The following is a 21,578-nucleotide window of genomic DNA, read 5'->3' as shown; positions in this document are numbered from 1 at the left end:
ATGCCCGACCCCACGCCACTGCACAAGAGGTTGGGAGGGAAGGAGTATTGAGTATCTTTGGGGTAGTTTTAAAAAAGCTGCATATGCGAGAAATCCTGTGCCCACAATAAAGGCAACACTAAGAACAGCGATTACACAAGAATGTAAAATATTCCGAAAAACCGCGTAACAACCCTAATCAGATCTATGCGGAACGGATTAGAATCTGTAATAAGGGCATGTAGAGGTTATTATTAAAAGAAAAAAAATGTGCTTCAACTTTTTTTTAATTATAAAAGTCAATTTTTAAATAAACCAATAATAAGTAATTTTTGTTACATTTATTGATTTTGTTCAAAAATATAGTATACAAACATACACTTGATTATATGACGCTGTTATGAAGTTAACGAACCAAACTAAAGGTTTCAATTTAAATTTGTATAAAAAGCTGGAATTCTTGGTATAAATATTTATTTCAAAGGCGTCTTAAACATTGATGCAGTTTACGAGTCCGTCAATGTAGGTACGGTATTATACGTACAAGTGCTAATAATATGCTAAATGCGGATTTGTTATGACATTTTATGTAAATTAAAATTAAATACAAAACGTTTTTTCGTTAGCTTTAGTAAACATTTTCGTGTTATTTCTGTCTCTCGTCGGTTGCACTATATGATGAAAAGTTTCGGCTTAAAAATAGAAATGTTTCATCCAGTAACAAGTTTAATCAACTTGGTTTAGTTTGTAAGGATACTGAGCCAAAGTTATATTAAATTAGTTGTCGCACGCGGCTTCGTTCGCGTTTACGGGGTTGGTTGGTTGGCCGTCAGGTGACAGTTACAAAAAAAAAACAAAACACACACATAAGTCACATTCAAGAAAGATGCACAAGAGGCGACTTTGACTAAAACAGCGATCTCTTCCAGGCAACCGTAGGAAGAGGAAAGAAACAGAGTTAAAAAGAGGTAAGGATGTACATAGCAGAGATAAACATAATATATAAATATCTCTCTATCGGGTATTTCAATAAATTCTTTGATATAAAAAAACTCTTCTTCCTTTATCAGTAATTTTTAAATGAGTAATTAATAAACGTAAAAATTATCGCATACCAAATTTGGATATCATATCTTACACTAAAATTATGAAGTTGTTCGAATTGTGGGGTCACTCTCCTGTGGACTCCAAGGCACTGTTGCCAAGCCCCCTTAACCTAGCACTGGTATTGATAGTGTTCCTGTTTACTGTTTCCTATATATTACAAAATTGTCGTAACGATGCGACATCTACGAAGTAAAGTAGGTAACAGCGTGACTACCGCCATTTTAGAAAAAAATTAATTATGATATATATCTAGTTTAGTAATATATATTTTATATGACGTTTATTAAGTAAATTATTCGTTTGTACATATGCAAGGTGTGGGTTTAGAGGTTCAAACAACACCCGAAATTTTTGCCAAGCAAAGAAGAATCATGTTAATGAAATAAAACTTTATTTAAGTACATAAGAATTATTAACATTAAATCCTTAAATATATACAAATATCAATTAAAAATAGTAACTGAATAAATATTAACCGTTATATATGTTATATTATACTTAAATATTTTAAATAAACAATCAATTATCTTTTGTTTTTTAAAAAAAGATTGCGTGTAACGTAACATTTCCTCACGCGGGAGTTTTAAAGTAAGGTGTTTTCTTTACTTCCGGCTGGTGTGTTACTGTCCCAGGTTCAACACTCGACCACCCCCGGAAGAAATTCCTGGCTATGACTCATGTGTACATAATTATTTTTTATCTTATATTATTATTTTATCTTTTAAGACACAATTTAAATATAGCATCATAAAAAAGTCGTTAATTTGGCGTATGTACTTGGTTATATGACATTCCAAATTATTACGTTTGCGCAAAGATCATTTTCGCATAAGAAATAAATAAAGATTGATGATTTTGAAGTCACTTAATTCGGATGTAATCGGTTTTACGAATTTTGCCGATGCTACATCTAGGTTGTGTCGTACTATACTCTATTCCAACAATAACAGAAAAAAAGCCAAATAAATAACATTTGACAGCAAATTGACGCGATATCATTGGCTAGAAGCTTGTTTAAACTATGATATTCACTATGGATTAGCGAAAAAATGGCGCTTTGAACGTCGACGAAACTGTTATCGGAATTTTAGATGTAAAATTAAAGTGGAAATAAGTACTAAAGCGTAATAGTGTTGTATTATAAATAAAGATATATGGATCATAAACTCTTAATATTGCACAATATAGCTGAGTTTATAGCAAATCGCATGAAATACGTTAATCTAAAGTTTGTTTATCTTTTTTCCTACTTCTATTGGAATAGGCTATATGTACTAAGTCCATAACTGCACCTTCTACCTGATAAATAGGTATATTAGGGCTTAATGTGAGGTTCAGCGATTGACGATGAAATTATTTTAAAACAAAAATATTTAATGTAGCACTTTGCGTAATTTTTTTTAATACTTGTATTAATTGTTTTCGTGTCATAAATAAGTTTTTAATTGCGAAATATGTTTCGGAGTCTGTATTGAACTCACTCTTGGGCAATGCACTGAAGCCCTTAAAGTTCAATTACCTGATTTGCTTTAATTAACAAATCGTGGCAGACTTTTTAATACTTTTTAATTCTAAAACAGGTTTTATTAATTTTTTGTTCAATAAAGTTAAATCAACGCTACGTATTTGTATATAACCCGTCAACCTTAGATGTTATATTTTGTTTTTGCATTGAGGTTATTTACTACTTAGGTTGCTATTGCTCATAGACATTGAAGCTGTAAAAAAATTTAACCTTTCCTTATATCGCCAATGCGCTACCAACTAAAAATTAAGACGTTATGTCCCTTGTGTCTGCAGTTATACTGGCTAACTAAACCTTCAAACCGGAACATAACAATACTATATTTCTATGTGTGGTGGTAGAATATATGGTGAGTGGGTAGTACCTACCCAAAAGGGTTTGCATTAATTACTGTATAATTAAATAAAAATAATAACACATATATATATATTATTTATAAATATATAGAGAACATACATGTAAATTAATAAAAATAATAAAGTGGCAAATATTTGAGAATATTTTTTATAATTCGTCAATGAAGAGGCAGAAACGCTTAAAGTCAAAATTATACTTTTGGAAAATGCATTTTAAAGTAAATACTTTAAAGCTCATTTCCCAAAAATACCATTTTGGCGCTTCAGTTTTTCATTCGTTCCACCGAAGATTTGATATTTCCTTTAAAATTATTTATCCATACGTACAAATGGTATTTACTATTACTATATGTTATTAAATTCAATAAACATATTGTTATGACTAATTTATTTTGCACACATTTTTAAATGTGAATTCAAAATGGTAAGAATTAGTGATAATAGAATTACAGTAGCAATTAACACATCCTTCGTAACTGATACGTCACAGATGATGTCAAATCTTGTCAAAAGTATATCATTTTTATAAGCTGACTGATACGTACGAGACTGGACTTGGGTGGTATTTATATTTTTAACAATAAGGAAAGACCCAGTATGGAACATGTGTGTTTCTTAATTGGGCAACCACATAAGTGGTAACCATTCCCCATTGACAATGGTGGCGTATGAAATTGTCATTTCTTACATAACCAATGCTGCACCAACGTTGTTAACTGAGATATTACGTCTCTTGTATCTGTACGGGGGCTCACTTGCACTCCAACCCAGAACATAACAATTCTAAGTATTACTACACAGGTGGGCTTGCACAAAGCCCTACCACCAAGTAAATCGAAGATTTGAGTTCGAATTGGACATGAACAACGCAACTGAATTCCCCCTTCCCTTCTCTAATGTTGTACGTAGTTTTGTCATATCCAATATATTCACTAAACTGAAACGGTGCAGTCTGGTGGATTAAGCTCTACGCTGTTCCGTCGCTGTTATTTATGACATAATAGATTATCTTTGGTTGCCACTTAATAAACATAACTGTTTCAGTATTATAAAACATTAAACTTAATTTTCTTGTGTAATAAATAATATTTTCTGATGTTTTTAGTATTAGTGTGAAGTTAGACCTTTGGAATGATGTGATCACATTTACGGTTGAAGACTTTCCGTGTCGTACTTGCTGTACTCGTGGGAATACAATTTGACATTTACGTATGAGTGTCATAGTAAAATATGCATATCGATATTGGAACGAAGTTGAGTGAACATGCAAAGATCGTCACGTAAGGAAAAGCTTTATGCCCCCTCTGGGCGATTCTTCCCTCTTTATCTCTGCCTCTTTCTAGAAATAGTTCTATAAAAAAATATTTTAAATTTATATTTGTTATTTTTTTTATAACAATTAATTTATTTTTATTTAACTATTCTCGACTGTTATTGTTTTATTTCAATTTATTATGTTAACGAATACGATTCGTTCCAACCGGCTGTCAAACATTATTCGTTTTTATATATATATTTTTGCTTTTATCATGCCTAATGATTAAAATATTGTAAATGTACTTTAATGTAAGTAAAATATTTTTTTTAATTTATTATTATATACCTATATTAACATTATTTTTATACACTTAAACACAAAATGTTATGGCAATAAAGCGTACTCGTCGGTACGGAACCATATCATAATCATTTATATTTTTATTATTTATAAAACAGCGACATCGTCGGTTATTACGGCTTTTTATGGCGTGTTTTTATGTCTCTGATGTGAATTTTTGCCTCTTGCAAAGATTCACATCAGATACATAAAAACACAATAGAAAATCAAGATGTCTTTAATATTTGGAATTATTAATGATTATTGAACGCTTTAAGTCACTTGTTCACTTTGATAACTCGTTTATTGAGGAAGATCTTAGGCTTATATTGTGGGTATGATACTAGTGTCTAAGTAGTCATCATATATCCGTCGTTCCGGTTTAAAGGAAGAGTGAGCCAGTGTGAACAATAACAATATCTTAGTTCAAAAAGTTAGTGGCGCATATAACATAATTAAGTTAAACAAAGACAAAGATAATTAAGTTAGCTTAAAGTACTATTGTCTATACGCGAGGATGACTCTTTACCATAAGGCAGTTAATTTGACAGTCTGTCTGTCTTATCAATTATAAATTTAAAAAGTGAACTTTTTTTCCGTTCTTTTCTGTAATGTCTATCTTGTAGTTTATTATAAAGTAGAGCTACAATCGATATTAAAACGAGTAGTGTTTGACAGCCGGTTGGAACTAATCGTATAGAATGTGTAAATCTAAGGTCCGTTTTATCTCTTTTCATTCTGTCAATGTCACTCTGACACTTAGAAAACGTTCTCACTGATTCAGACTAATCAAGTATAATCTCTAACAAGCAAAATATATACATATTTACTACAAGGAAAATTGAATCATTTGGAAGATGTCGCTGTACAACTACTGACAAGTGATTTTTTTCTTTGTGAATAAGGTAAATTTTTGAAAGGCAGACTATGGGTGGTTATGGGGGATTATGACAGTTTCGTTGAGTCCAGCGAAAGGATAGGTAGGATCTACTAGGATCTGAAAGCGACGTCAAATGCAAATATGCTTAATAAAATATATCCTTGATATATTATTTTTGTAAGCTGCAATGCGATTTTTAAATGATTGTACTTTTTACCACGAGTTCAATAACGCGTTTAAATTTAGGGTTCGTAATGCCAGGTGATTGGAATGAGTCTTTAATCACTTATGAATATAGACAACGTTTAAAATATCTTTTATTCTCAATCTTCTTCTTTCTTATGACCTCCTGACCGATTTCAGTATCGCCGGCCAATCTTAGGAGGACATATGTATGTTTGCACAAACGTTTGCGCAAAGACATCTCTGGTCCCTCGGTCTTATAATCCGACATGAAAATTCGACACGACCGACAATAGTTTAGGCATAGGATTCCGCGGCATTTATTCCTGATGTAGGGATATGTAGTATTTAAGGTATTTGTAGGTATCATTTAGTTTATTTTAATTTTGTCTGGAGAGCATGAATACTAAAGGAGCGTGCTACATCACTAAGCTTATCCTATATCCTTTTCTCAGCTGAGACACGAGCTGCAGTATAAACTTAACTTTAACATTATACAATTAAACCTTAATGTATGTTGATTAAAGTGTTTGTTCCGGTAAAACCAACTTTTAATTTGCTTCACTCGCTCGAGGAATGATCTTCTATTAAATGTTATCATTATTATTTTTTATTTGCTTTTTGTGTTCAAGGAATGTCTGGTTATAAATTGATATGAATTTTCTTTTTAAAATAGGATACTTAAATAAAAAAGAAGGGGGGCCGTGTGCATGTATTAGTAACATTAGTAATTTATTAGGTGCAGTACAGACGCTTGTATCGCTTGGATTGATAGTGTTTCCATCAAAATATTTGTTTAGATATCTTTATTTAAGTTACTAGAACATTTAAAAAATGCAAAGATGTTTTTTATATATATTTAATAATCTTTATTATATTACAATAGTCTAATAATAAAATAATACATTTATGTACTCACTTGCTTTGAAGTATAATTACTCAGAAATAAAGATTAATGGTTTCGAGCTTGACGGATGCAATACAGTTTTTAGTAACGCAGTGTCATTATTTTGTTTTCTACGAAATTTTGTTAAATATTGTAAAAAATCTTGAATAAATCGCAAATGAAATACAAAAACGAAAAATAATCTGTTATTTACCTTAGAAATCTATAAATTATGCATACTATTATTAAACATGTTCCAATTTCTAGACGTTAAAAAATTTGTTCTAATTCTTATTTTGAATAAATTAATTTTTTTTCTTTTTCTATTTACATATATATATATATATATATATATATATATATATATATATATATATATATATATATATATATATATATATAAATTATAAATTCCACTACAATAATATAAATAAAAACTATAGTTAAGTAAAGAATACTTAATATTATGATATTAATCTATCACCGTTTGATTGATGAATAGATCTAATAGATAGTCATTGTTAGTTATTATAAAGACATCGTTAATATTATGCATTCTTTTATCTAAAATGAACGCATGATTATGTCTACCAGTTCAACGAAAAAATTAAAAATGGAAGCTATCTGTCTCCAAGAATTCCATATTCAAAATAACATGAAATATCTTTTTTTATACATGATTGATTTTTTTTGTAATAAAATTACCTGAAAAGTTACTTGACCAATATACATAAAACTTATAGCAGAAGATACCTCACGTTTAGGAGAAGGTTTAATATATTATTCGTTTCGCAGTTTCGCACGCTATTGACGTGAAAAGCGTGATTTTCATGTTCTTGTTAAGTTTAAATTACAAGTCAACACGTAGAAGTAATTCATATTTATGTAAATGGCAACAATTAATATAATGATTTGTTATTGTTGAATTATTTCTGTTAATAAACATTCATTCATTCATTCACTTAGCGAACATTTAAAGTTACATTCATCTCCATAACAGTAAAAATGTAACTCGAAGTATTTATGACTGAATATACATTATTAAACAATTCATTACTAAATAGTTTTAATAAATTAAAAAACACACTCTGTCTTTTATTTTATGCATAATTTTAAAGAAAAAAAAAAAATACTTTAACGTATATAATATTTCCAATGACTGGTAAAAAAAGTTCGGAAATGAAGAATAAACTTACATTTAAGATAAAGGTCTGGAAAAATATCAACGATTTTTTTTTTATAAAATGTTATCAATTACTACTGTACTAATTATAAGTTGTCACAGATCATAATTAATACAATTTATAATAGAAACTATTTTTTATAAAATAATTATTTAAACTATACGACACGATTTGATATTATTTAAAGTTTAAAATAATATCTTAAATTATTCCAATGTTCAAATGATTCCAATTAATTTTCAAATATTTTATTTTACCCTGATTCACCGTTAAAATGACATTTTAGATCGTTTCAGCTTTATACCGTCAAAAGATTATTTTATTGCAAATCGAATCTGAAGCCGCAACAACTTAAGCGAACTTTTTTCATTATGAAATATTTTAAAAATAGTTGAATTAAAAATGCCTAGAAATAATATAACACTAGTTTAAAAATTATATATAAGTATTTATAGAACTCACTGATAATTGCGAATAGATATTGATTTATTCGGGTCCCATTCTGCCACATGAATTTTGAAATTAGAAAATTCATTTTGAATTTTAACTTTTTTTTTTTTTAGTTCGTCACAAGTTTAACAACATTCACCCAATCACTGCTGCGTCTTCCTTCATACTGACTTGCGACGGTAGATGAATGGAAGATGGTAAAAAACATTCGCTCATTTGTATTGCGTTCCTCATTCCGACAATATTAATTTAAATAATTAACTTAACTAACTTGCTCGGTGATAATAAAGTATTTTTATTTTCTTTATTGCAATTTTTCCAAAAAGTTTTTTTTTGCACTGTTGCTTATGATGTATGCTTTTGCCATATTATAATAAAATAATTACTATAATTTACTTTATATATATAATTCGCTTAAATATAGCAAGTTCATCAGAAACTTTGATAGCAATAACCAAAAATAACATTTTTTTTAAGGAATTACCTAAAACTGTCGTATGCTTAGGCAGGGTTAAATACATGAATTCATGAAGACAACTGTAGATGATAAAGCAGCTTGAAAATAACGTAGATACCAAATACTTAATTTGATAAATAGAAAATCACTTGAGAAATTATTTAATTCTAAGTGATTTATGTTAGTGTCGACACCTTTATACGTAGACAAATGACCACTTTGACAATAACTATTATTAATTTTCAATATGCTTTTATTATTTTATTCATTCACATATCGAATATGACAATTTTACAAGGCACTTCAACAATTATTATTTATCAAATGCATATTTTTTTTAGCCCGCAGAAACCAATGATTCAAGGAAACTACCCAAAAAATTGCGTACAACCAATCTAAATGTTTGGACGTTGCATTTTGCTACGAAAAGATATTTTGTATATGTGTCATGGACTGGACTTAATATATATACATGTTTCTTTTACGGTTTATTCCCTTTAACTAGTTTTTAGTAAGAAAATAGCATGTTTTACGTTAATCAAGAATTGCACGATTTACAAAGATCAAATGTTACAAATATATTTATGCGATTAATATTTATTTTATTTTTGTTTATAGTCTAATTTTTTATTATTAGAAAAAGATCTTAAATAAAATAATAAATGTTTTAAATAATCTTAATTTTCAAGGTAGCGGAAATATCGTATTCATGTTTGAATATTAAAATAATAAACAAACAAGACGCTGCACACATGTAGCGAACGTATAATAGCAGGTCAAATGCATGTGTTGATAAACATTAGTTGTGATCAACCGGATTGCTGTGTATTTTCCAATTTATAATCGAATTCTTGCATATGTAATTAAATCGATTCGAAAAATGTCGAGATAATTTTATGAGAAAAAAATATTGTTAATGTTTCGGTAGATAATTGGTAATTAAATACGTTTTGTTTTTTGTTTATCTTGTTGAAATAAATTGGAAGGAAGGAAATGTTAAATAAATTTGAAGAATAAAAAAAATCGTAACATACCTACTTACTTAATTTTTATTGTGTTAGTAAGGTATTATTTTATTATTACCATACATTTAAATTGAATATATTTTTCACTTTCTTGCATCACAATTAGATAAAAATATCACTTTTCGAGAATGTGCATAGTTCTTTTATTAAAGTTATTAAATTATTACGATTTTATAAATCATAGATTACGTTATAAATTTATCATGCATTGCGTAATATTACGTATTTTTTCAAATAACTTTGAAGGTTATATTTAAATAAGAAAACCTTAATATCAGGTAGGTACTTACTTTATTTATGGCTTATAAGGTTATGTCAAATAAATAGAATATCTTAAGTTATTTGTGTTTGATAAGTATAAATTATGTTTATAATTTATTTTTAAGTAAAAATTTGTAAAACTACCCAAGACGGCTCCGGATGGGTGTAACAAAGGTCTAGATAGAACTTTTATAATATTGAAGGACAAACATACAAAAAAGTCTCGATTATTTGATCACGAACGTTTTCGAGCATATGCAGAACAACTCAAGAAATTTTCTTCACAATTGAATGAATGGTGTAGGACCGGATAGAGAACCAACATTCCTTTTTTGTTTTTATAGAAGAAGATTGAAATTAGGGTCAAAAGAAATGGTTATCATTATTGGACCATACTATATTCTGTATGGATGGATGGATGACACTTATAGAGTAGGGATACAAGATAGATGGATGTGTACGCTCAGATGATGAATAATAGAGGAGAATGGAAGGAAATAAGATTCTGCGCCAACCTAAAATAGACTGGGACACGGGTATGAAGAGTACTATCATTACATAGAAAAAAAGAAAGAAAATAAGCTTTTTGTCAGTCCCTGTGTATGCTTAGATTTTTAAAATTACGCAAAGGATTTTGATACGATTTTTTAATATTTTCGAAGATATTAAAGATTTAAATTTAACGCAGGGATATAGCGGTTTGTATTGTCTAATGACTGAAAAAACTGTGAACGTTGTATATAAAGACATACTGTAGTATATTTAGTATCAACGCGCGGGTGCAATACCCGTGCGAAGCTGAGGTGGGTCGCTAGCATTCTTTATAATAATAAAAAATAATCACTGTCTTTCTTAATGCTAGTGCATAATAGCCGTGCCATAATGATATGAAATAGGTAGTAGTCGATTGGAGTGTACATCAACATTACCATCTGCAGCCAGAATTCACCCACTGCTGGTTATAAGGCTCCTCTTGTATATGTCTAATGCCGGAATATACTGGTGCTGTTTCAATGAAAGGCTAACGTCAGTATAAGGCATTCTTCATTATGTAAGCAAAGTTTAAGGACTAAGCAGATCCTAAGGATTAAAAGAAAGGCTGTCAATTTTTTTGCACTTGCAACTAGTTGTAAGTGCAAGCCTACGAATGACTCAGTACGTACGGGAATAAAGATAACTTAATTCCTAGTTCGACTGGAATAGGCTATAGTTTATTTAACTTGCAAGGATTTTAGTCGGAAAATTAATTGCATTATTTGTCCCATTGTCACTGTCAAGTATCGCCGTGACGTATCTGACGTGTACTGAATAAGTATAATCTGTTTTTGTTATCTGTATTGTATTATGTATCTGTAGTTGTTTGCTGACGCCTGACATTCATTGAGAGGAAAGGTCTTGTGTAAACAAGTTAAAAAAATAAGTTCGAAAAAGTTGTAAATATCTTGTTTTACTATTTATAAATATAGTTAAAAGTAGGCTTCAAAATGTTAAAAGCTGTGATACTTATCGGTGGTCCACAAAAAGGTACAGTACACTTTTATGATGTTGTACGTCACCGGCTTTTATCGGTGCGATAAGAATTCCTTGTATTGTTTGTTATTGGTACTATCATGTAATTCTTATGATGACTACTCTATAAATCATCGTGATACCCTTAAATAAACCTGGCTTTACATTTAAATCAGCAATCAGAATTAATTTTTAAGAATTTCACGTATTAGTATTATTTTGTATTTTAGAATTATCTGTTGTACTAGGTATTATGTGTAAAAATGTAAATGTTTGTATATAAGTTCATATATACTAATAATTATCATTATAAAGTAGCATGAAACTTGGCTAAGATATTGTTTAGGCCATTGATGTTACATTTATATTTATGGCTTTGATTCACAAGTTGCAAGTCTATAAAGTAAAATGTTAGGAATACAAAATATATTAAATCATATAAACTTCGTATACCAATTGTAACTTATGGATTAAAAATTATTTAACCACAACTTGACTATATATTAATTTTTTAATTTTACTTAGAAACAAACAACAGTACAAGGGCTGGTCTTATGACTTATTATACTAGCCAGCCGTTTTTAATGAAAGGGTATTTAATATGAATTTATTTGTTTCAGGAACAAGATTTCGTCCCCTCTCTCTTGATACACCAAAACCACTGTTCCCGATAGCTGGTCTACCGTTGATACAACATCACATAGCAGCATGTGCAAAGCTGACAGATTGTAAAGAGATCCTCATAATTGGTTCGTACACCACAGTGACTATGACTCCGTTTGTTAGTGAAATGCAGAAGGAATATCACGTTATAATAAGGTATATATGACAATATTTTTCAATATAGTAAAGTTTGAGCTTGTATATAGTACATTGCTATGCTAATGCCTTTTACGGACCTAAAGGCCACTTAAAAAGGTTTTAAGCTTGAAAAGCAATACAATTCATAAATATATTGTTTGTAAAATATATTCCATGGATTTGCTAATAGCACAGCTGTAATGGTCTCTAGTTTTGTGATTAATATTTATTTATAATATAACACTGTTCCACCTAAATCCTTATATCCACTTAAATTTTACTTGGTGGTAGGGCTTTGCGCAAGCCCATCTGGATAAGTACCACCCACTCATTAGATATTCTACTGCTAAATGCTAACAGTACTCAGTATTGTTGTGTTCCAGATTGAAGAGTGAGTGAGCTAGTGTAATTACAGGCACAAGGGACATAAAATGTGTATGTATGTAAATATGTAAACTGTTTTAAAATTTAAATTATATTAAATTTCAGATATCTTCAAGAATTCACTCCACTTGGCACTGGAGGAGGACTCTACCACTTCCGGGACCAAATTAGAGCAGGAAATCCTACAGCATTCTTTCTTCTCAATGGCGATGTTTGCGCTGACTTCCCGCTTAAGGAATTATGGGCATTTCATGAAGAAAAATCAACTGCTATAGTAAGAATTTATATTTTACTTTATAAGACCCAATTTAGTTTCTATAATTGACAATGTCCCTGAAATGTGACTTTTGATTCTTAATATACAAACAATTAATATCAAGGAGTATGTCTACATATGTTGAAATTACTGTTAAGCATTATTTGACAGAAAACATGAAGGATATCCGAATATAAAAATAGATGGCATTGCCATTGCTCTGCCAACTTTGGCATTGATGAGTTTGTCCTTTATATATGTCCAATATTATGTCACTGGATAGCACTGTTAATATAAAGAGATTATATTATAATCCAGTGACAACTTTCGATAGTTTGCAATTTACTACAATTTTTATAAACCAACTTATCTAGTATTCATTGTGTATTTAATTCTACTGGATATTAAATTTAAGTTAATAATTGTTTTAATATTTCAAGGTCACAATAATGGGAACAGAAGCGACTCGTCAACAATCAGTTCACTATGGCTGTATGGTTCGTGAGCCTAACACAAAGGCCGTGACACATTACGTGGAGAAGCCGAGCAGCTATATATCTACACTGATCAACTGTGGAGTTTACGTGTGTTCGTTACAAGTGTTTCACACAATGGCTGATGCATTTCAAAGGAAACAGGATGGTTTTTACAAGTATGGATACCTTAATTTTTATGTTTTTCAGTTGTGCCAAATTGGACATTATTTCATGTGCGATGGAAAAGACACGAAAAAGATTTATTGGTATGATCTAGGTTACGGGCTTGATTGAATTTTTTGAAGCCATATTAGTAGTCAGACCAACCAACCTAAAACAACACAAATACACAACATTCATAGGATTAGGAACTGTAGGTGAGACGGAGAATATCGTAAATGAAATGGTGGAGTTTTAGGCAGGAGAACAGAATAATATGGGATATAATAGGATATGGAAGGAGGAGGGAATCTTTGCCTAAGCCTCATTACATAAAGTCCTATCTACTGAATGGCTTGCAAATTATTGTAAGGATCGTAAGGAGGAGAATATTTTATCAATATAATTATATAATTTCACAAATATATTTTGATTGTTTCTTACACATTCTTCTCAGTAGAATCAACATTCCAAACCAGTTCTAGCTTCACATTGACCTTGTTGAATTGAAATTTCAAATGTGCTTTTAAAAACCTACTTGAATAAAGTACATTTTTATTTTATAATTCTTACTTTACAGTATCCGAGCATTTAATATCTGAAGTTTATTTGTTTTAGTGGTAACGGTCAAGGAAGTGCCCACCCTGGCTACATGTCCTGGGAACAAGATGTTCTGGCATTGCTCGCAGGAACTAACAAATTATATGCAATACAGGTATTTTATTTATTTATTTAATTAGAACATCCAACAGAAGTATCAGTAGTTCCAGTACTTGTTATTATATACTTGTGGGATACTTATGGAATAAAGTTAAGATGGCGCAGTGGTTAAAACGCGTGCAAGATGTACAAATGATTGCGGGTTCAGACCCAGGCAAGCACCACAGAATTTTCATGTTCTTAATTTGTATAATACATCTCGTGCTGTGCGTGAAGGAAAACATCGTGAGGAAATCTGCATGTGTCTAATTTCAACGAAATTCTGCCACATGTGTATTCCACCAAACCGCATTGGGGTAACGTGGTGGAATGTGCTCCAAAACCTTCTCAAAGGGAGAGGAGGCCTTAGCCCAGCAGTGGGAAATTTACAGGCTGTTAATGTAATGTAAAAATTTAAGATAGAACTGAACTAAGTTTTTAAATTAAATAAAGAACTAAGTTTAATTCATTTGATTGGTTCAGTCTCCTCAGCATTATGATTTCCTTGTTCGATTTTCAAAAACTCAGTCTATTATTTTACTCAAGTTATATCTATTATATATAAGTATATATGTGGTTACAATAGATAGCAAAGGAAGTGTTGATAGAATTAAAGTATTTTTTAATCTGTGCTGATGAGATTTCAAACCGATGTTGACAACTGTCAATGTGACATATGACAGTACACTAGAGTGAGTCTTTCTCAATCTCACATTCCGATGGGACGGCAATTACATGAAACGGAAATAATTCAGGCGCAGGACTTACGGTTTTACGAGGCACAGCAGTCGAAACTGCCAAGTTTAAGACTCAGGGCTGCTACTTAGAACTTGACCCAAATAAAATGTAGCAATAGTTTTACAAGTATTCAAATATGTGAAAAATATGTTTGAAACTTAGACTACATTTTAAGATGATTATATCATCTTTTGTTACAATTTATATTTCGATTATAACGTGAGTGATATACTCATTACATAGTATAAAACAAAGTCGCTTACCGTTGTCTGTCCCTATGTATGCTTAGATCTTTAAAATTACACGACGGATTTTGATACGGTTTTTTTTAATAGATAGTTTGATTCAAGAGATAGGTTTATATGTATAGTACATGCACAATATAGTAGAGAAACACTAATTTTAGAGGTTTCTCAAGTGATGCCATAAATAAACAAATTTTTAGCGCTTACATTGCAAGCGCTGGCTGAACCCTACGAGATAGATCAAAATAATGTACTACAGTATTGTACACCTTAAAAAGGTCTTCAAAAAAGTGTTAGGGATAACCCACAATAACCATTTTTTATCCTTTAATTTTACGGGAAATTATGCAATGTTTATTTTCGAATTGATTTTAAGCCATACAGCATTAGTCCTTATCCAATTAAGTACCTTAAATATATTGAGAATTTAATATAGATCAATATGGCCTTTTACAGTATGCAATTTAAATGAATATTTTCGAAGATATTACAGATTTAAAACGCAGGGACTTAGCGGTTTGTATTGTCTAATGACTGAAAAACTGTGAACGTCGTAAGACATTCTGTAGTATATTTAGTATCAGCATTGCACCCGAGCGAAGCCGGTGCGGGTCGCTTGTTTTCCATATAAATTAATTAAATTCAATGAGCGATGGATTGGTCCACACCATCTGTAAAAAACCAACAATATTTTTCTTCAAATTTTGACCGGCACACTTACTGCTTCGGAACTTCTCAGTGTTTCAACTTGCGACGTCTCACCAATAAGACTATTGTGAAGACTCAACTCTCACGCGAATTAGTATCCAGCTACATTCTGGGACGATATTTACCCTCATTTAGTGTTGTGATTAATGAGTATTTTTGACTTTTGTGACTATTTAAATACGGTGTCTTATTCGAAATGCTTTCTCAGTTTGCAAGATATTTACTCACGCCGATAAAATGTATTTTAGGAAATCTTTGATCCCATGCCTAAAATGTTACTGTTTCTTAATGTAAAATTATAATATAGGTAACAAATTGGTGGTCACAAGTGAAAACGGCCGGTTCAGCGATATACGCGAACCGTCATTACCTGGAATTGCATCGAGATCGGCTCAGCCATGCGCCTTGCAACATCCTACCCGATGTGTTTGTTCATCCCACCGCTGTGGTTGACAGTACTGCTGTGGTATGTACAATTTGTATTTATGCTTAGTAATCGAACGATTTTATATTGTCTATTTTAGATATTTTTATATTTAAATCCATATTAAATGAGGGCAAGTACATTAAGTATATAAAAATAAGTTCAATATTAAAAATTGACTACGAATATTTGCACTCTTAAAATTACGAATATTGCAGTCTGAAATTCTTATTTACACACTATTGAATGATTTTTCATCTAATAATTAGATATATTATATATTTTAATTGAATATAATGTTCAGAGGATAGCCTGCGTCATTTTTTTTATTTGTAACGGCTGGCAAATTGTCATTCTGATGGTAATTGTTCACCGCAGTTCGTAGGCAATGGCGCTCTTGAATCGCAATGCGCTACCAACCTTGGGAACTAAGATGTTATATTCGTTTTGCTTGTACACTTGCTATTTAAACCTTCAAACTGGAGCACAATATTATTGCTGTTTAACGGTAGAATAAGGGATGGGTACTACTCAGGCGGGCTTGCACAATGTCCTACATACGTAAAAGTCGCATCCCATGTTAAATATGTGACATAAACATACTCGTACATTAAACGTAACACGATTGTGATTACTTAGCACTAAAAGTACAATTCATGCCGAATAAATTAGTACTATAGTTTAGCTTGGAGTTAGTCTTTAACAAAGTCAAATCGTTGGTTAAGAGAACATTAATAAATTAATCATATTATTCGATACAAGATTATGTAGATGATAAAAAAGCGTCATGCTAACATTTCAGACAGGATATATTCAATATAATTTTGTTTAACTGACATAACTTTGTATTTCAAATGTTGGACAAGATTAACTATTGAGTTTCTTGCCAGTTCTTCTCGGTAGACTCTACATTCTGAACCGGTGGTAGCTACACATAAACGTAAATGAATTGATCGATTCAAAAGAGCATTTAAAAGGCTACTTGAATAAAGTATATTTTGTTTTTGTCAATATCACTGTAGTTAGGTCGTTTATGTTTTATTCTAGATCGGTCCGAACGTGTCCATCGGCGCAGGAGTGACCGTGAAAGCGGGCGTCAGAATCAAGGAATCTATAATATTGAACAACGCGACAATACACGAACACACCCTGATCATGTATTCCGTTGGTAAGTTGTTATTAGTAATAAGTAGCTAAAATTGTCTGTGTCTAAATCTCCTCTGAGGAGAGCGCCGCAGGCTCGCGAGCGGAGCGCTGTACGGGAGGGATCGCGGATGCGTTATATTGACACGATCGCGAGATTCGTGACGGGGACGAGCTTCGCAGTGGTTTTGATGGGCAGGAATCCCATATATTACATTAACAGCCTCAGTGAATGAAATCGTCGCAACGAAACTAGCATTATAATATTGAATGAAGTTCTAATATATTATATGTATATGTCATAAAAAAGCAGCACGATAGCTGAATGCTTCTATATAACATAAACAGCCTATAAATTTCCCACTGCTGGGCTAAAGCCTCCTCTCCTTTTGAGGAGAAGGTTTGGAGCATATCCCACCACGCTGCTCCAATGCGGGTTGGTGGAATACACATGTGGCAGAATTTCGTTGAAATTAGACACATGCAGGTTTCCTCACGACGTTTTCCTTCACCGCCGAGCACGAGATGATTTATAAACACAAATTAAGCACGTGAAAATCCAGTGGTGCCTGCCTGGGTTTGAACCCGAAATCATCGGTTAAGATGCACGCGTTCTAACCACTGGGCCATCTCGGCTCAAAAATGGAATCCCATATATGCCGGTTTCATATTCAATGCGGTCAGACCGACTGAATGTCAAGCGTCGCCCCGCTATATGAAACATGTAGTACGGTGTGATGACGTGTTGCCATACCGAAGTGACGGCGCCTCTAATAATATCGATGTTTTTGTGATAAAATCTGCCGGGCGTCACCAGGTAAATATATTCATAGCATAAACAAACAACTTTGACCTTGAATTGACATGACATCTATGGTCAAGTCTTCAACAGTCTATGGTATTCAATATGGATTCGTGAAAAAATTGCATTTTAAAAAGTTATCAGAACTAAGGAAGTAAAATTAAAATACTTATAATATTTAATGGAATAGTTTTGTATTACAGATAAATATAAATACATTAATTAAATACTCTTTGTAATGCGTGTAATTCTGTGCTTTGTTTATCTTTATTCTTGATGCAAATGGAATATATAATAAATAAAATAATAAGAATAAACGTTAGATTTTCCTTCGGATTGTATAATTTCCGTATTTGTGTTTTTCCCTGCAGTCGGTCAAGAAGCGTCAGTAGGCGAGTGGTCTCGTGTGGAAGGGACACCCTCTGACCCGGACCCCAACAAGCCCTTCGCTAAGATGGACAACACTCCGCTCTTCAACAATGAGGGCAGACTTAACCCGTCTATAAGTATATTAGGTGAGTACAATTTGACTATGTTGTACCTACTCGGTGGTAGGGCTTTGTGCAAGCCCGTCTGGGTAGGTACCACCCACTCATCAGATATTCTACCGCCAAATAACAGTATTATGTATTGTTGTGTTCCAGTTAGAAGGGTGAGTGAGCCAGTATAATCACAGGCACAAGGGACATAACATCTTAGTTACCAAGGTTGGTGGCGCATAGGTGATGTAAGGAATGGTTAATATTTCTTACAGCGCCTTTGTCTATGGGCGGTGGTGAACACTTACCAACAGGTGGCCCATATGCTCGTCCGCCAACCAATGCCATAAAAAAAAATGTACGTACTAAACTCTGTCACCAGACGCTAGAGACGTGTATATACTTTCTAAATATATATACATAACATTGGTATTACCATTTTTTATGTATTTATGTCAAATATGTAGGCGGACTGGCCAATAAGTGGAGCTTGCGACAGTGCAACACACACAAAGGACTTAACATCTTGGTTAGTTAGTTAGTTTCTGAGTTTCTTTCGCCGGTTCTTCTCAGGTCAGGGTGTTTCCTTTTCCGAACCGGTGGTAGTGTTTAATTTGACTATCAATAAGTAAGTGTAATGCTTCTATATTGAATAAAGGAATTTGAGTTTGAGTTACCAAGGTTGGTTTGGCTATGTGAGGATTGGTTAATATTTCTCACAGTGCCAAAATCTATTTGTGGTGGTGCCTTACAGTATGGTGGCTCATTCCCCAAGTCTACCTACATATTTTCAACGAAAAGAGATTATCTTTACAGATAATCTATAGTCTACTCCAATCGAAGAAGGAATAAAGTTAAACAAATCATAGATTTGCGTATGCACCGCGATTTTCTAATAGCTCAGATATATTGTCCGCTACAAAAAAATTTAATATGACTTTATTTATAATACAACACAATTCCATGTAGCCACTTATATCCGCTTTAAAGTTTTGTAGATGTTCAAAATTTGTCGTTGAAATACATAGACTATACGGAAGCATTATTATGTTTTAAGTTCCTGTATTTATTGACCTTTTTTTCCAGGTGCCGGTGTGGTGGTTCCAGCTGAGACGATTCTCCTGAACTCTATCGTGTTACCGCATAAACATTTAACGAGAAGTTTTAAACACGAGATTATCTTATAGTATAATATTAAAATCAGCCCAGATGGACTAGTTTGTACAGAAATTTTTAATAAATAATGATGTTATGGATATATAATTGTGACCCGAATATATCTAAGCAATTTTTTTTTTCAAGTGGTCGTCGTCGTTCAAATCTGAAACTAGGCAAGGTATATCGGAAATTGTTTTGTTTTGCGGCTGATATTTATGGAAACTAAAATAATCTGCTTGATTAGACTTTTTTTTGTTGTAAATCTTGTATCTCATCGTGAACAGGAATTTAATTTGTTGATTTAGACCAGCTGGTAGTACTAAGGATCAATTGTAAAGGAAGAATGATAAATGGAATACTAAAGAAAAACGCTAATTTTTATCGCGTGATACATTCTCTTATGGTCACTGGTCTAGTCCCGAGATCTTGGTAAAGCAACGGGCAAGTAACTTCTCAGCGGCCATAAACCCGATAGTCCGTAACCGGATAGGTAGATAGAATAGCCGACGTATATGAAATATCTTGGAAATATATATCATTAGAAAAATATATCAAGGTTAGCCTAACATTTATTTTAATTAACTGAGGGTAATCAACGTCATACGAAAACGTTCGTCTCCTCTGAGCGCTGCTCGCCGAGTGGGACGAGTCTACTTCATTGCTTATTATAGTAATATAGTATATTATATATATAGGTAAATAGACTACTATACAATCTACTGCTACTTATAATTCGTTAAGCTACTTATTGATAATTCGTTCGTGCAATAAATTAAATGAGAATCATCTAAGCTTAAGAACTTTTAGTTTCTGGTTTCGTCATCCATAGATACATACTTGAATTATTTCCGCTCTAAACAGATTTAAATCTATAACTTACATAAATCACCCTGAAAGATTGGCTGTATTAGAACATAATGAGACTACTATTTTCTCTAATGTTTGAAAACATATCATGTATGTAAAAAAATCATTATTTTTAATGTACCGATTGTATAAACCAAAGCAATTGTTATTATTAGGGGCGGCTTATTTGAAATATTAAACATTCCTATAGATACCTGTGAAATGATTATAAAAATCAGTTGTGTGTCATTTTGAAAGGAATATGTACCATAGAGCAGAGGCTAACCGGTGCAGAAACCATAATCCGAGTGGGTATTATTAGTTTGTGCCAATATAAGCAAGCTATGTTAAAACCTTGTCTTTATAAATCAAGCTTTTTTGGACTTAATAGATCCAAGTTTGCTGCTAGATGTGTGATGTGTGCAAAATGAATTACTAGTCGCCCGTAGCTTTGATCGCTGTTTAAGGGTTGGTCGTCACGTCTTAAGAATAAAAAGTAGCCTATGTCCTTCCTTGGAATTCAAGCTTGATTCATATAAAATTTGATGGAATTCACTGCAGTGGTTTGGCCTTCAAAGACCAACCAACAGCCAGACAGAGAGTTACTTCCCATTTATAATATTAGTACAGATAAGCAGTAAGGAAAACGCGCCTGGTAGCGTCAAAGTACGCGATATAAAGACATTCTGCAAGATTCGACGCTTTCGTTGACGATATAACCGCTGCCCACGAGAACGCATGTGCATTTCTGTCCGTGACATACGTAGCCATTGGTATTCCTATACCTGGTTGGTAAATTAAATAATCTATCACCACTCCTTGCTCAAGCAGGATCCTCCAGATCTAAGATCTTTGCCAGAG

General features: G+C 32.1%; 2 protein-coding genes across 2 annotated transcripts in view; one reads left to right on the top strand and one right to left on the bottom strand.

The window, feature by feature from the left end:
* LOC113403515 (facilitated trehalose transporter Tret1-like) overlaps positions 1-8,318 on the bottom strand; it is a 29,378-nt gene extending 21,060 nt beyond the window's left edge. The window contains exon 1 of the mRNA XM_026644099.2: positions 8,160-8,318. Coding sequence (XP_026499884.1) covers positions 8,160-8,232 — 73 coding nt within the window. The 5' untranslated portion in view covers positions 8,233-8,318. The remainder of the gene's footprint in view (positions 1-8,159) is intronic.
* A 2,942-nt stretch (positions 8,319-11,260) lies between these two features.
* Positions 11,261-20,224, top strand: LOC113403516 (mannose-1-phosphate guanyltransferase alpha-A). The gene is made up of 9 exons (XM_026644101.2): positions 11,261-11,414; positions 12,020-12,218; positions 12,690-12,858; positions 13,281-13,492; positions 14,094-14,190; positions 16,173-16,331; positions 17,337-17,457; positions 18,606-18,749; positions 19,800-20,224. The coding sequence occupies exons 1-9, from the start codon at positions 11,375-11,377 to the stop codon at positions 19,898-19,900; spliced, it is 1,242 nt and encodes a 413-aa protein (XP_026499886.1). The 5' UTR covers positions 11,261-11,374; the 3' UTR covers positions 19,901-20,224.
* The last annotated feature ends 1,354 nt before the right edge of the window (positions 20,225-21,578 follow it).

Source organism: Vanessa tameamea, chromosome 25 (genome assembly GCF_037043105.1).
Source record: "Vanessa tameamea isolate UH-Manoa-2023 chromosome 25, ilVanTame1 primary haplotype, whole genome shotgun sequence".
Classification (NCBI taxonomy): Eukaryota; Metazoa; Arthropoda; class Insecta; order Lepidoptera; family Nymphalidae; genus Vanessa; species Vanessa tameamea.
Note: the sequence above shows the minus strand (reverse complement) of the source record. Positions and strands in the feature narration are given on the sequence as shown.

Excerpts from the sequence above, each read along its gene's own strand:
- LOC113403516 (XM_026644101.2), top strand. The coding sequence starts at position 11,375 with ATGTTAAAAGCTGTGATACTTATCGGTGGTCCACAAAAAG. Across the intron at positions 11,415-12,019 it reads TATCGGTGGTCCACAAAAAG|GAACAAGATTTCGTCCCCTC; the intron begins GTACAGTACACT and ends TATTTGTTTCAG. Across the intron at positions 16,332-17,336 it reads TGGTTGACAGTACTGCTGTG|ATCGGTCCGAACGTGTCCAT; the intron begins GTATGTACAATT and ends GTTTTATTCTAG.